This window comes from Hermetia illucens, chromosome 1 (genome assembly GCF_905115235.1).
Source record: "Hermetia illucens chromosome 1, iHerIll2.2.curated.20191125, whole genome shotgun sequence".
NCBI lineage: Eukaryota > Metazoa > Arthropoda > Insecta > Diptera > Stratiomyidae > Hermetia > Hermetia illucens.
The window spans coordinates 23,794,502-23,810,420 of NC_051849.1; the positions used below are offsets into that span (position 1 = coordinate 23,794,502).

The 15,919-nt window shown below is 45.1% G+C and overlaps 2 protein-coding genes across 3 annotated transcripts in view; one reads left to right on the forward strand and one right to left on the reverse strand.

Annotated features, from left to right (window-relative positions):
• The window catches only part of LOC119653858 (acetylcholine receptor subunit alpha-like), a 391,561-nt gene extending 377,191 nt beyond the window's left edge, over window positions 1-14,370 (reverse strand). For both annotated transcript variants that reach the window (XM_038058922.1, XM_038058916.1), the window contains exon 1: window positions 13,520-14,370. The gene's annotated coding sequence lies outside the window, so the exon portion shown is untranslated. The remainder of the gene's footprint in view (window positions 1-13,519) is intronic.
• On the forward strand, window positions 3,976-4,647 carry LOC119646840. Its single transcript, XM_038047457.1, has one exon. It carries the CDS (start codon window positions 3,976-3,978, stop codon window positions 4,645-4,647), a length of 672 nt encoding a protein of 223 aa, XP_037903385.1.
• Window positions 14,371-15,919: the final 1,549 nt, after the last annotated feature.

Below are 15,919 nucleotides of genomic sequence, written 5' to 3' on the forward strand. Positions count from 1 at the left end.
AAGGCCCTGATCCAATATGGATTGTTGCGCCAACGATTATTATTGTGGGTATAGCTCACAATTATCCTCATGAAACAATTCATCTTAAAATAATTGTTTACACGACTTGCTTATCCGTTTCTGATTTCTATGCTTGATCAGTGAAGAAGGACGAGCCGCCCCTCAACCGAGTGGGACAGAGGGAAAAAAGAAGATTGGTGAAAAAAGGGAGGGTAGATCAGGTGAAGAGGAAACCTAAAAGAAAATGCAATTGTGGCCACCAAAATTTTTTGGGAGGATGAACCGTTTGGAATGCCCTGAGGCTGGGCTATCCTTGTGTGTCAAGTGAATTTAATCAAGATGTATGCAGACATTTCCCTTTTTGGCGAACATATATCATCCTAAGCACCTCTGCCTTTGTTCGTCCCTTTCGGGCCCTTGTGCGAAGATTTCAGTGTACTCCATAACACTGGCAGCTGCTCGAATGAAGAAGAAAATCACTTGACTTCCACATCCACACAAGCGAGTCTGGATAAGACCTCATCAACCTGTTTGTTTCCTTCCCATCATCAACGGAGGACGAACAACAACACAGCAGTGTGCAAGCGTGAGTCGACGGGGTATTTCAATCAAAGCTACATTAAGTACTGGATGACCTCCACGGTCAACTTCACCACTTATCTTTAGCTTTTGGAGTAGATCTGTCCTTGTGGTTGACTTTGGTCAATCTGAATGGTCGTCCTCGGCTTCCACAGGTCATTACTAAATGGGCTGTAACCTAATAATTCAATTGCAAAGGCGACAAGGCGAAATTTTCAGACTTTTATCTTTTATTTTCTAGCTTCCATTCGCCTTTAAGATATCGTAAAGGCATAACAGAATTGTCAAGTTCCACTCAAAAAAGCAAATGAACACTGATAATTTCGCCAAGAAGCGTGCAAAGTCTGGAGTGTTGCCTAGTTTATAACATGTTAATTGTGCTATATTGCCTGCTATTTTCCTTTGTATCATTTGAGGTTTCTTTTAATTAATCCAGCTAATTTGGAACAGTCTTAATCTGTGAAACGCTTAGAGGATGTGCTTCGACAGATGAGAGAGGACGTTCCCTGGAATAATATTTTTGACAAATACCGTTTTTATGCCACTCCTAAAAATACTGCAAACCAAGTAAAAAAAATTAGATATCTGAGTAAAACCACAAAGAGTAATTTCGAAATTTTTAGTGTCTCCAAAAAGATACAACATGAATTAAAAAGTTTCTAAAAGTGCTAAAAGACATTTTATTAACCATGAGTTTTATTCACGCTTTGAAATTGTTAACAATGAAAATTCCAGCTAAAGTTATGCATGCCTTGGGAGCAAAAAAAAAGGAAAGATAGAAGTCCTTGCAGGCGGATAAGTTCACTTGGATTATCAACGCTACTCCGCAGTACAAATTATATGAGCAGGGAAAGGAATATGCGACACACACGTGCCGAAGCGGAAAAAAACCTGCAAAATAAAAATCTGAATCCGTAGCAAGGGAAGTCCGTAGGGATAAAAAAATTACAAATTTGCCCACATGCTATACATCTCCATATACATGCTAAATTTGCTTCCTTGTGTCCTAGAAAATTGGATTGATATCACCGCACTGGAGCAATTAATATGAAGGTTTATATTAAATTTCCCGCAATTAGCAGGTGGCATGGCGTCTGGGAGCTGTTATCATAAAGAATTCATGAAGCTCTGCTTCCAAGGGGAACTCTATAAGTGCTAATTTATTCTGTGCTCGTAGTAAGGTTATAGCGAAGTTAAATGGGAATTAAGTGGGATTTATCTTACACACCTTTAAGAGGTAGTGACAATTTTAGAAATATGGCTTTCTCTTTGACATTACAGTAATGTATTTTAAAAGCGCGAGTTTCAACGATAAAATATAAAAATTGAGGCCATGGACATAATAAGGAATGTTGTATACCAGAAAGTCATGCTGCATATGAATAGGAAAACTAATGACTATTAGATAACTTTCTTAGATTAGGATGGAAAACGTCAAGAAATAATAACAAGTCGGGAAACCTGAAGCTGAGCGCTTCGGGTATGAAAGCGTCTTTCTTTCTATCTCTGCTACTTCGAAGATCCCTTCTCTGGCCGCTTGGTATTGTTGCAGTCTTACGTGTAACAGCTTCAGAACCGAAAGCATCGATTTTATCGAAACAATTGGTGTTGGGGTCATATTCGGATAAGTCATATCTAAGTTGTCTGACAGCTTCCAAAAGGTAACTGTTGGATATCGGAGTATAGCAAAAATCCTTGGGATATTTGCTTAAGGCTCTTAGGTCAAAACAAAGATTGCCGATCCTTGGGACGGGTAATGGTGCTAGTAAAAACCAGGGATTGATTATGACTAGCCCCATTACACGGATCGGTAATCTTTGTTGTGGCCTAAGAGCCTTAAGCAATTATCCCAAGGATTTTTGCTATACTCCGATACCCAACATATTTTTTGGTCCGTCGAGCCGGATCCGGCATCTGTATTAGAGTCGACGCAGTTAAGTGGATCATCGCAACTGCGAAGGAAGTTCTAAAACCGACTTAGGATTTTCATCATACTACTTCGTTGACAATTGCAACTATCTCGAAGGCGATAGCGGCATTTCGTGAAGCAAGAACTTCTGTAACACATCCAAACAAACTCTAATAACGCGCTTATAGGTTCAACACGACACCTCATTTTGTAACCACTTTTTTTACCGTGAGACCAGCATGATGCCAACCAACAGCGGAACGGATTCGGCCATCACCGTCCTCCAGAGCACAATCTGGAGGCGTTCCTCAAGGCCATAAGGAACTTCAAGAAGGATGCTAAGACTCAACATAGCGAGCTTTACTTCCAAACGAAATTGGAAGTACTCCATCAAAAATGGAACACATGCGAAGACAATCACCTCTCAGCCAATCAGAACTTGGCTCAAACTAAGGAGCTTTTGCAGAAGTATCTGACGGAATACGACGAAGCCGAGCCTGAATACGAAGTGTACAGCATCGAATTGGCGGAAAGGTTGCCAGAGTTCAGGAATCGAGCGGGACACATCAACGATTCAGCGGATAGAACCTTACAATCAGTTGAACCAGATGCGGTCAGACTGGAGCGGATTAAGGTTCCAACGTTCAATGGAACTTGCTCAGCTTGGATTTCGTTCAGAGACCTCCTGAAATCTCTTGTCCACAACAACGGGAGACTGTCCGGGGTGCAGAAGCTATCTTCGGGCATCAGTAAAGGGAGAAGCGTCTCAGCAAATTAGGCATGTTAATATGTCGGATGCCAACTATTTCGTAGCTTGGGATCTCTTGACGAAGAGATACAACAACAAGCGCATTATTGCCTAGTCGCTTTTGGCCCAGTTTTGGAACATGAAAACTGTGGTTAACGCCGAAGGCATCAAAAGAATGATTAATACGACCAACGACTAATCACGAATTTCCAAGACTTGGAGGTTGACCCATTCGACGCAGTCATGATATTCATTCCGCAGAGCAAGTTTGATCCAGAGTCAGGAGCAGAATGGCAACGGAAAATTGGCGTCACAGCGGACGTACCTCAGTTAGAGGCATTCCTAGAATTCCTGGAAACCCAGTACCACATCATTGAAGAAGTGAACATGTGCTCCATCTTTTAGGAAGTCCAAGAAAGTGGGGATCCATACTGTTACCCATAACGAATACAAAAAGTGCACATTGTGTAAATCAGGCCACAGTCTATACAAGTGCCCGACGTTCCAAGGCTACACCATAAACAAGCTGGGAGAAGTCGTAAAAGCAAGCAACTTGCGCTTCAACTGCATGCGTGTGGATTGAGTGTATAAATACACATCAAAGACCGCGTGTAAAATTTGCGGAAAGAAACACCATTCTATGCTGCATCCTGCGACTACGGACAAGTCTGAAGCTCGGAAAAAGTCAAGCCCGAACCATTCTGACAAGTCCAACAGCAACCTCGTGAATCGGGAAAACATGTGGACGGTGCTATTGGCAACCTCAATAATTGAGCTGCGCAATGTCAACGGTGACTTCATCAAACTGCGTGGGCTAATAGACCAAGACTCCCGGAATTCCTTCATTACGGAATACGTTGCAAATTTATTAGGGTGGAAACGAGAGCGTGCCTCAGTGGTCATATCCGGAATCGGAAGTGCAACCAGGAAATGTAGAGGACAAGTACCAATAAGCATGAAGGAAAAATGGTTAAATGGTGAAATAGGTACCATCGCATTAATCATTGATACAATCACGAAGCCTCTTCCTTCTGCAATGATACGCAATGATGGTGACATTGGGCTGACCCTCGCGGACCTAGCTAATCCAGATTGTAGAACTAAGGGCAGAATCGATGTTCTCGGAGCAGATATATACGGGGATATTCTATTGGACGGAATTATTCATGGAACGCCAACAGCACACAAAACGAAGATCGGATGGATTCTCTCTGGTCCGATAGCAACCCCACCAGGAGACAATATTAGCATCAGTTTTGTAGAAAACACCGATTTGGACAAAAGACTTGAACAATTCTGGATTCGGGAAGAGGTAGTTCCCAGAGGGATGCTTAGTAAGGAAGAAGAAGAATGTGAAGCACACTATCAAGCAACCACCAAACGATTGGAAGATGGACGATTCGAAGTGTAGCTTCCACTCAAAGCTGACCCAAGGACAAACCTGGCACCATCGAGTAAGGCTGCGATTCCGAAATACGAACCGCACGAGAAAAGGATGCTCAGAAACCTAAAATTGCTTCGAGAGTACAACGAATGCTTGCAAGATTACCTAGATTGCGAACACATGGAGGAAATACCAAAGGATAAAATAGGTTTACCGTCATATTATCTACCACATCATGCAGTCATCAAGGAATCCAGCACAACGATTAAGGTACGAGTGGTCTTCAATGCATCAGCAAAAACTGCATCTGGGAAATCCTTGAATGACTTGTTGATGACAGAACCAACCATACAAGATTCGATCATCGCACTTTTTCTGCGATGGCGTTTGTATCCCGTCGTGCTAACAGCAGATGTGGCAAAAATGTACCGACAAATGCGAGTTCGAAGCAAGGATGCAGATCTCCAACGGATTGTGTGGCGACCAAACGAAGCAGATGTAATTCAACATTGCTGGTTAAAGACAATTACATTCGGAACTGCAGGTGCCCCATTCCAGGCCACCAGAACACTGCACCACTTGGCCATGAACAAGCAAGATCGATTTCCGAATGCAGCAACATACCAGCAAAGGGATTTTTATGTTGACAACCTAATGACCGGAACAGACACTGTCGAGGAGGCAGTAGGCCTCTACACGGAATTAACCCATCTGATTTGATCTGCGCAAGTGGAACTCGAACCTAGACGAAGTGTTGGAAGCCATACCAGAGCATCGCCGAGAATCAGCACACCCACTTAGTTTCAACAAGGAAGACAGAGTAAGGGCATTGGGATTGCAATGGCATCCTCAAAGAGACATGTTTATGTTCAACATTCGTGCGGGCCAACTACAAGGACGTCTGTCTCCTACATGCGCGACACGAGTTAAAGCAGGCTGATAATGTGGTTCCTGAAGCTCTGAGTGCGTATTTGTGTTCGAGGCTCGAAAGGCAGATGAACGCTCTCGAACCAGTTTTTCAATTCGCGAAGCGACATAGTCGTCCGTCGCCCTAGCATCCTGCGTGGAGGGATCAAGCCACCCTACAGATCTCTCCTCGTAAACTCCTGCACCGTCAATCGTCGCAGAGCCTCGACAGGTCAAGCTCAACAGTGCTCCGTTGACCTTGAGGTAGCGCGGAAGGAAGGTAAGATCAATAATAGCATTATTATCATATATATACCGCCGTAGCTGTTCCCAAGCCCGGTTGTGAAAAGAGGAGGGAAGGATAGCTTCAGTCTGAATGGCTGTACACCACCGCAGCGTCTCAGAGGGTAGGTGAGGAAAGTGCAGGAAGTTTGCAGTCTTACAAATTACTCACTGAGGAAGCTATCACCACGCCTGGAAGTAAAGCATAAAGTGTAAACCCAAAAGAGAAAAGAAGGAAAAGGTCCGGTATGGATAACCGGCGGGAGTCGTTTGATTTGGTGACTGGGTCGACTCCTGTAATGGACAGCACGGCGCCGAAACCGCTAGTCGCGGGGCAGTTCGAAGTCTAGGCGCCACGACGACCAGGAGCTTTGCTTCGCCTGCTACAGCTGTTTCACCACAATCTGTGGTGACCACTTCAGCAGGTTCGCGTAGGCAGTTGATGAAGTGGACTGAGGAAATGAGTTTCTTCATCATCCGCTCGTACTACGAAATAATGGTGGGGGCGGATACAACATTTTACCGCTCCTTGATGTACCAGAGATTCGTCGAGTGTTTCCCGCAATTCGCGCACGTAACTGCGCAGCGAATCGCAGACCAGTACCGCATTGTAACTCGCATCGACACAATACTAGCTATCATCAGCAAGCCTATTCGACTTGAGGTCATCGCGGAAACTGGTATCGGAGAGTCGATGGGGTCAGAGGCCGCGGCACCAACAATACTACGCCACATTGCAGGCAACAGTTTCAGTACTCGCCGAAGCACTCTTTTCCACCGTCCAGGTGAGGTTTCCGCTGAGTTTCGGGACGAATTCCAAAGAGCGTATATAGAATTCTCGGAAATGGATTCTTTACATTGGCCAGGTATTCCCAGGCTCTATGCTTCTCCAGCATCTCCGAAGATTCTATCTGAAATCAATCATGAGATTGCATCTCGGCTGTGTGCTGATATGTTGCTGCTGCAACTACAGGCCTGTTAAATTGCGCGGTCAGAAGGTTCGTTTTCGCGTTATTGGTTTGAGTGACCGATGAGATCCGCCATGAAAAATTTGTCTGGAACGTCCCGTGTTACGGATGCACGATCATATTGACGAGCAAACTGTAATTCAAACCATCGTTTGGTGAAAGAAAAATATCCGTGCAGAACCTCCTCGGTGAACCAGCCTTGAATCAACCCTTCCAAAACGGTTTATAAACTTTTGAGATGTTATTGCGCAGGCATATTCAGCAGACTTTCAGGCAAACTATCACCTGTTCTACACGACATCAGCAACGCAGATGTACACGGGTTCTAAAGAGAACTTAAAGACACCATTGAAGAAGTCGCAGAGAAGGTCGTGGGATACATATCCCGGCGAACGTGAATTGACTGATTTGAGGATGAATACAGAATATCACTCGACCCAGAGAGCGAAGCCTACAGACAATCAATGCAACGGGAGCCAAAAAAGGAAAATTATGACGAGCTACGGTGAATTTCGAATAGAATAATTAGACGTAGGAAACGGAAACATTTTGACGAGCGTTTGCTGAACATTAATGAAAACCTAGCTAATAAAAACACCAGCCAAGCCTATAGAATAGTGCATGAATTACCAACCCTGGACTAGCCTTTGCAAGAACAAAGATGGAAACATCATCAGTGATACGGGCAGCATCAACAAACGCTGGGCGTCCTATTTGGAAGGGTTTCTGAATCCGACATCTGGCGCCCCCATGCAAGTAGCCCAAATGATTGGCGGTATTGGTGATCCTGACCCCACTACACTACTCCGACAGCAGAAAAAGCTGATTTCACCGTCCGGTCACTGAAATTATACAAAGCGCCGGGCGCGGACGAAATTCTAGCCAAGCTGTTGAAATCCGGTGGAACATTTACAAAGGTGGCTATGAACAATTCCACTCTATCGAAGATTACCTAACTTTTCGTGGTGAGGGAGCTCAGTAAGGAAGATACTTTAGGAAGCGAGAGGGGGCACGTGAAGCCAAGCAGTAATGAAGTCATGGGCTGAATGGTCATAGAAGTTAAAATCTGGCCGTACACGGTAAACTCTGGGTACCAGGCGACCCCCAGTTTCAACTAGCCTTGTCTCGGCAAGAAGGGGCTCAGCCGAGATTCACTTACTTTCCCCGATGAAATTGAGGCAATGGCAGTCAATTATGAGAAACCAAAAAACAAAAACCTATTAAAAAACTAATAAATAAATCTCAATCGCCACGATTCAACCCCGAGCTCAGCGATGGAGCACCTGAGTTTGGACTCAGATTCTTCACTTACTCAAGTGGGAACCAATTCAATTGGGACTCAGTCCTTAACGGACGAACCGAAGCAAGCCCCTTCTGTCAGCACTCCTGACTCCGGGCTGCAATTGGCGCCACCTGCTGAGGTTAAACTTTTGCTCACGGGTAAGTCACTTGTCCACGAACAGCAAACAGCCTTGGTGCAAACCGCTTCTGGGTAAATCACAACCCACAAGCTGTGCCAACTTTGAGAGGAAAGGATCGTTCGGGGCACCTGCGGCTAAGGGGAAATCGAAGCAGCAGCGGTCCGTGGACGATCCCAACTCTTCGACACAAAGGCAGCGAAAAGGGCTAGGCCTTCACCTGCAGCCAAGGCTATCGAAGCCGATGGATGTGTCTTGTAGGAAGACACTAATCCATCCGGTTACGATATTGAGCAGTGCGAACAGCTTAGGAAGAAACTCCTCTTAACTGTAAGGAGTGCATACTCGTAAGGTACCGTAAAATGTTACGGCTAAACTTTGCCGACGAAGACACGGCTCTACTACGGGCTAGGGACCGCCAAGTTACAAGTTTCAGCTCCTAAAGCCATTGAAGGGGACGCGCAGCCCTCGGCATCTTCATCTGAAGCGTGGATGAGGTGGGTTAAACTTCCAACATGCTGACCTTTTGTTTGCTAATGGAAGTAATCGACCTTGCTTCTGCATGGTAGTCTCAAAAGACTTCTATGCTAATTTGGTTAACGACCTATGCCTGTGATGTCGACAGCACATCCGCTAAACCAACCATCAAAAATGAACATGGAGACAAAGAGATTCTATGGTGCTCTGCATATTTGCCCTATGACGCAGAAGAAGTTCCCAGTAGAATATTCATGAGTGCTATCCACTATGCCAAAAGTAAAGGCATGAGGTAATAGCAGGGTGTGATGTCAACGCTCACCACATATGCTGGGGAAGTTCTAATATCAATGCAAGAGGATCTCCAACCGATTTGCAGATCCTTAATTTGGGTAATGAACCCACTTTCTTCAATGTCGTCAGGCGACAGGTCGTCGACATCACGGTGGCATCCCCAGAAATTGCGGCTCTGGTCGGAAAGTGGGAAGTATCCAGCGATATGATACTCCCAGATCACAGACTCATTGATTTCGTAATGGGCATAGATTCACCTTCACAGATTGTGTCACGTATGAAATAGAACTGAGTGCCCGATTCACGATCCCTGGGAGACGCAACAAATCCTTTGCTGTAATTGAGACGACAACTCAGAAAATCACAACTAGCATGAGAGAAGCTTTCGAAGAAAGTTGTCCACTGAAGATGCCAAAAAAGGCAAAAACACCATGGTGGAACTCGGATTTGGCAATACAGAGAAGAACGACAAGGATGCTCCTCAACAGTGCTCTGAAGTGAGATTCAGCGGCTGGCTGAGATCGTTATAAAGAGGCACAGAAGGCTCTAAAGAAGGCATAAGAACGGCTAAATGATCATCATGGAGACACTTTTGCAAAAAGACTAACTCCCTTGAGGTAACCTCAAAGCTGAAGCGGATTCCGGTTAAAGAACGTATCCAGAAGCTGGGTTATTTACGTTTACAGAGCAGAAAGTACACAGAAATGAAGAAACGGCAAACCATTTGCTTGAAGTGCGCTTCCCAGGCAGCATTCAAAATCTCATCTCGGGGCCGACAGGTACCAAATACCCTCAACCGAGAGACTGGAATCTGACATGCAAAGTAGCATCAGTGGAGCGAGTAAAATTAAATGCCCATTTTACTCGCTCCACTGATGCTACATTGCATGTCAGATTCCAGTTTCTCGGTTGAGGGCGTTTTGCACTCGTTCCATAGATACAAGTCTGCAGGTCCGGATGACATTATTCCTGCGCTAGTAATAGAGGGAATGGATGCCCTGGGTCTACCTATTCGGAATATGTATCGTGCATACCTAGTCCGCGCTTATATTCCAATTAACTGGCGCGATGTGAAGGTGATATTTATTCCCAAATCAGGGAAACCCACCTACATGGACTCAAAAAGCCTCCGACCGATCAGTCAAACTTCCTTTCTACTAAAAGGACTAGAAAGACGTGTAGATCAGTTCATAAGAGATACACACATTCCTACGTGGTCACTTCGCCATGGGCACCTACCAGAAAGTCAAATCCATGGAGGCCGCACTCCATGAACTCCCTGCAAAAATTGAAAAGACCACACCGTAAGTGCCTTCAATTATGCCTCATTCGGAGCAATTTGTGATGCGGCAAGACAGCATGGAGTCGAACCGCTGTTAATCAGTTGGATCCTTTACATGCTAGAGTGGAGGAATCTACACAAGCCTATTGAGGCAGAATCTCTTAGAGGCTGCCCACAGGGAGGACTTCTATCTCCCCTGTTATGGCTCCTGATAATGAATACCCTGCTGTGACTCCTAGAGGACAAAAAATCTTCGCTCTAGCATTGCGGTCAATCTAGCCGTAATAATTACAGGCAAGTTTGCGTATATAGTATGTGACCGCTTGAATGCAACTCTGATTGAAGTCAACAGTTGGTACCTCCGCAATGGACTCACGGTGAACGCTACGAAGATTGGACTATTTATGTTCGCTACCCGCCTTTGCAATAGTGGAAATCCAGCTGGTACAAACATTTCGACATTTCGACTCCAAGTTGACGTGGAAGCACCATATCTAGGAACAATATCAGAAATCCTGCAGATTGCTCTAGTGCTGTAGGAGTGCGATAGGTAGGACCTGGGGACTTTCACCGCAACGGGTATATGTTTACATCTATAATAAAACCCATTTTGATGCATCATCTGGTGGCCGAGACTGCTAACAGCAGGAAGCTGCTCAGGCAGATTCAGAGGCTTGATTGCCTAAGTATTACTGGAGCAATGAGTAAACTATCATATGGAAAATATTGGGTGGTGGTTCAGCTATGTGTAGCCAATGTGAGAAGGAGGAGGAGATGACCCTGCACTTTCTATGCAGTTTCCCGGCCCTCTCACATCTCAGACGAAGACACCTTGGTAAAGCTTTTTTCAATGAAGAATTTGTACACCCTCTGCCTCTGGAGAATGTTCTTAGATTCGCTATAGCCTGCGAATGCCGCAGTCGGGAAGCTATTGAATACGCGATTTACGGGAATAATACAATCGGTCTAACAAAAGCCTTAGCGCTCGGAGCTGCGGCTGCCCCCAGTAAACTAAATTAAACTAATGACCAACTTCATCCCAGAAATCAGGTTCCAGAACAGGTTGACTGATCTTTTTGAAACCCGTACTAATTTGAACCAGGGCGACGGGCAGGCGCCGACGTTCTTCAATCTAGCACTCGAATATACTGTCTGAGCAATGGATACCACCGCCAGCGGGACGCTACTCATAAAGTCGTCACAACTGTTAGCGTACTCAGATGACATCAAGATCATATTTCGAAAAGTGACCGACGCAGAGGAACCTCTTCAGTTTCTTGACACTGCTGGGAAAGAAGTTGGACTACGAATCAATGAGGACAAAGCGGAAATAATTATGCAATCAAGAAGTAGGACACCACCTCATTCCAGCATGAACGAAGGAGACCTCAACATTGAATTCGTAGACAGCTTTATATATCTGGGTAGCAGCTTGCCAATGAACGCCAATGAAACTGACGAGGTCAGGCGACGAATACAGTAAGCGAGTAAGACTTTCCCCTCTGTCCTTCCCATAATGAAATCTTAGCATATGCATAGAAACACGAGACTATACAAAACTATCACACGGCCAGTGTTAAGCTTTGGGACCTGGACCCTAACCCAAGTCTCCAAAAATTCCCTAAACACATTGGAAAGGAAAGTTATTCGGCGAATTTTTGGAGCAGTTCGCGACCGTGATGGCTGGCGCATCCGGTACCATCATGAGTTGTATGAACTGTACGATGAGCTAGAAGTCTCCAAATTTTTGTAGACTACAACCCCTTCCGTAGGCAGGGCATGCCCAACGAATGAGCGACGATCGAATGCCTAAAAGGTTATAAACAGATGACGTGTCAACGGAGGAGGCTACAGGGAAGATCGGGAGCATGATGAGAGAGCACAATAAATGTGGATGCTGGGCAATTTACTGACCTACCAAGAGTGGAGAATGCGGTCACGTGATCGAGATAATTGGAGGACAACGATCCATGTGGGCAGGGCTTGACGTCGGGCTATAGGATCACGATGATGACGATTGAAGAAATATCAACTTTCCCCGATTTCCACAACTTGAATCACCCTAGATATAACCCGAATATCCAACAAATATATACATAAATTCATAAAGATAATGGCTTTAAAATACGTCCTCCTCTGACTGCGTTCCAAGGACAAAGCAATCAAACACGAACCTACTACACAAACATGCATTCCGGCACCTACGCACTCTGAACTCATTTTAATCTCATTTCGTCAGCATAAGACTCCTCAGAGCATTTTCCATGCATTCTTTATATCCAGTTATTCATTCATTTTTACTCTCAACCCGACGTCACTTCGCCTCGTGTTCAATAAACTTTAAAAAAAAATAGTAAGGAAAACGCCGCAGCAGCTTCCGTCTTCTAAGCATATCCAAAGACAAAAATTGGAGCAAGGCCGTTCACAGAAAAGAATTTCACTCCAGCGAGCCAACTCAGCCAGCCCGTCTTTGCGAGACAAAACAGCATAACCTTCCCCAAAAAGCACCCCTCCATCTTTATCCTACAAACCAATTAAATAGGATCGTTGCAACCTCTTAGGCACATTGACCATGCCATCGTCAGCACGAGAGAATGCACATAGCAGTCCAAGAAAAACCCTCGAAGCAGACAGTCGGGAAATTGGAACAAAAACTGAAAAACTTGAAAACTGACAATTCCAATTTTCAATCTCTAATGCCTCGTTCTTAAGCGAAGTCACGGAAATGCTTTACAGGCTGTCACTTTTAATAAGTCTGGTCGTCGACGTTGCTCCTTTATCTGCACTCATCGTCTCCTGTTAAATGGCAGAATGAAGAGCAGACTAAGCACAAATTTCAAGCCGAAGAAGTGTCAGATAAGGGAGGGCGAAGATGGACTCGTGGGTGACTTGGGGGGTTACCAAAGACCAAAGCCAAGCATAATGCAAAATCCATCTCTCAACCGTCCTCGTTGCGTTTTCATGAATGCTTGCTGTTGCGAGCAAAAATCACCACACAATTTAACGAGTGAACTACTAAATAGCTACAGGGCGCCGAGTGGAGTAAGGGCCTGAGGTCGAGGGAATTGGACGTGTCAACTGACACCGTACTTAGTTATAGTCACTGTTTGCTGATAGCCTTGCTCAAACTGTCCCCGACCTGGTGATATAATTCCATGAATTTCGAACTGACTAGGTCATTTTTCCAAAAAAATAAACTTGAACTAGGTCCTGCGTCCTATTTTGCCGAAAATGCAGCCACTAACGCTAAAGATGTAGAGTAAGCAACTTACAGCTTCCAATTATGTAATGATGATGCTGCAATCGATGTGCGTATTCAAGGCTCGGTCTTAGTCCCTCGCGAGGAGCATAGCATCACAATAGTGCAGATGTGCATACATAACGCGATCCCTACACCGGAACGTGCAAAATGACAATTCATGGACAATAGAGCGCACTTTTATAATTTATCACTGTGCACAGCGAAAGACCCGAAGGAAACAAAAAGGTTGACAAACAAACAGTCGAAAACGCTCGAAAAACCCCACTTGCAACACAACAGAAATCACAAAACGACACGGCACAATGCAAAATAGGGCAACGGCGCCACAGGATGTGCGCCAGGACGCGGTGGTCCAACACAACGCTTTCAGCAACGACAAGGATACTACGTTCCTGTGGCGTTACATAATTTTAAGGTGTACGCTAGGATGCAATGTTAGAAGGTAAACATTCAGGTCGTGGACAGTCCACAATGGGTCACACTTTACACACTCGCACAACACCGAATTCAGGACACGTTCGAAATTTTCAAATCGTATTTACGTAAGGAACAGAGTTTGGGAAGCAGCTCCGGGAAATAATATATCCTCACCGTAAGTGTCACCTTAAATGACCGCACTATTCACTGCAGGCAACTTCGCAACAGTGCAAATAAGTGGCTATTGTGCAATATCCTCTTCACTTGAAGCGCACAGTCCAACAGTATCTTTCAAACACTCAACCGTTACAGGACCTTCATATGTGAGCACTCCTACAGAACCGAGATGGCGAACCGCTGATTTATCGAACCTAACGGTATCGCGAACGTTCACTAACTAAACGAAAGAGGATTCTTTGGTCCTTCCGAAGAGCTCAGCATCCAAACCCGAAGAATGTTCATTAGCATCCACACCACGCCTTCGTACTAAATGCGGTGCGAAGGTTATAAGGATTTGCGAGCTCACTCGGAAGGACCCCTCTGGAGTTCATTCGAAGGAGGCAGAATGAACTTTGGATTCCGGATAATTTCATTGAGCATCCCTTCGGGTTCGGAATGGGGATGAGGGATGTGAGTGGGACTTGGAGATAGTTTGGTATGTTGAGCATCAGCGAAAGTGCAGTAATGCGTTTACATGTCGGGTGAGAAATACCAAATCATAAATTAGGCCAATAACAAAGGAATGATAATAATTTTATTTCACTGAAAATAATAACTCATGTCAGATGGTTGCATTCATGGAAGATAGCGTGAACGGAATTTAGAAGAATTGTTACTTGCAATGTTATGCAACATGTTGGATTTAGATTGCGATTGAAATTTTCATTCTGAATTGACTTCAATTAATGTCAGCTTTTGGTACCGATGGAATATAAGAGTTCAAAATATCAAGTGAGGGATGATCCAGATCCAGATAGAACCAGCAGAATAGATAATATTCTGGAAGCGCATAAAAAGTCTTGGCATGCCTTTTTCCGGGACCCTGTTCCTACCCTCCAGTACCTGTGAAAGCGAGAAGTACATATGTTTGCTCGTAGCTGACCGGACGATTAATGAGGGGTTACAGTAGAACCCTGTATAGAGTTTTGATCACTTTATAAGAAGTTCACTACTGTGGTTGACACCAAATATTACCGGAACGCGGACTGTTAATTCCGCGTAAACATTATAATGACTAAATGGACTTGGGCGATTGTCAAATCATTTTGAGTTGCCGGGGTCGACCAAGCGGGGAAGGCCTAAAAAGTTGGCGAAATTGACCGTGAAAACCCCCCTCCCTCAGCAAATATTCAAGCTCCATCAAAGTATTTCATCGATACGCGCTTGCTTGCTTCCTTGCCACCCTGGCTCAGGAATTTGAAGGGGGAGATGCTTTGAACATTTCAGTCCCTCACGTATCGGGGTAGGTAGGTATCGTTGGCCAATCCGAGGAGCCCATTAAATTCTGTGGTGCATCGTTTTGATGCCACAAAGGCCATAGCTGCTGTCATATGAGCAAGGAGACAGAGTCACGCCGGCTCAGATCTTCAGAGCCAGCCCGCAGCATTCACGAAGGAAAGCTGATCTCTCTGAGGTCCTCAAAGAATAGTTTACCTAGTGTCCGCAGACTGGTTTTAGCTAAAGCTGAACAATCTAAAAAGAAGTGCCTGAGGGTTTCCTCTTCTTCTCCGCAGCTTCGGCAATGCGGGCATGGTCTCCTACAGGCCAGTGCTCCGACCGCCGTATCCATTTGCACGCGGCGGGGTTTGTTATAAGGGGGCCAAATCCTCCTTGGCTTGGCACAGGCGGTGAACTTTCGCCATCTGAGGTCGCCGGCTGCTAAGTAGTACGAGCAGATACCATCCTTGACAGTCGCCAGCGGGAACAGACTGTATCCGTCGAAGAACCGCCAGGAGTAGGGCCCCGGCTGGCAAGTCTATGAGCCCACCCATTC

Bases quoted from the DNA above. Each gene is read 5' to 3' on its own strand.
- LOC119646840 (XM_038047457.1), top strand. From the start codon at position 3,976: ATGTGGACGGTGCTATTGGCAACCTCAATAATTGAGCTGCGCAATGTC.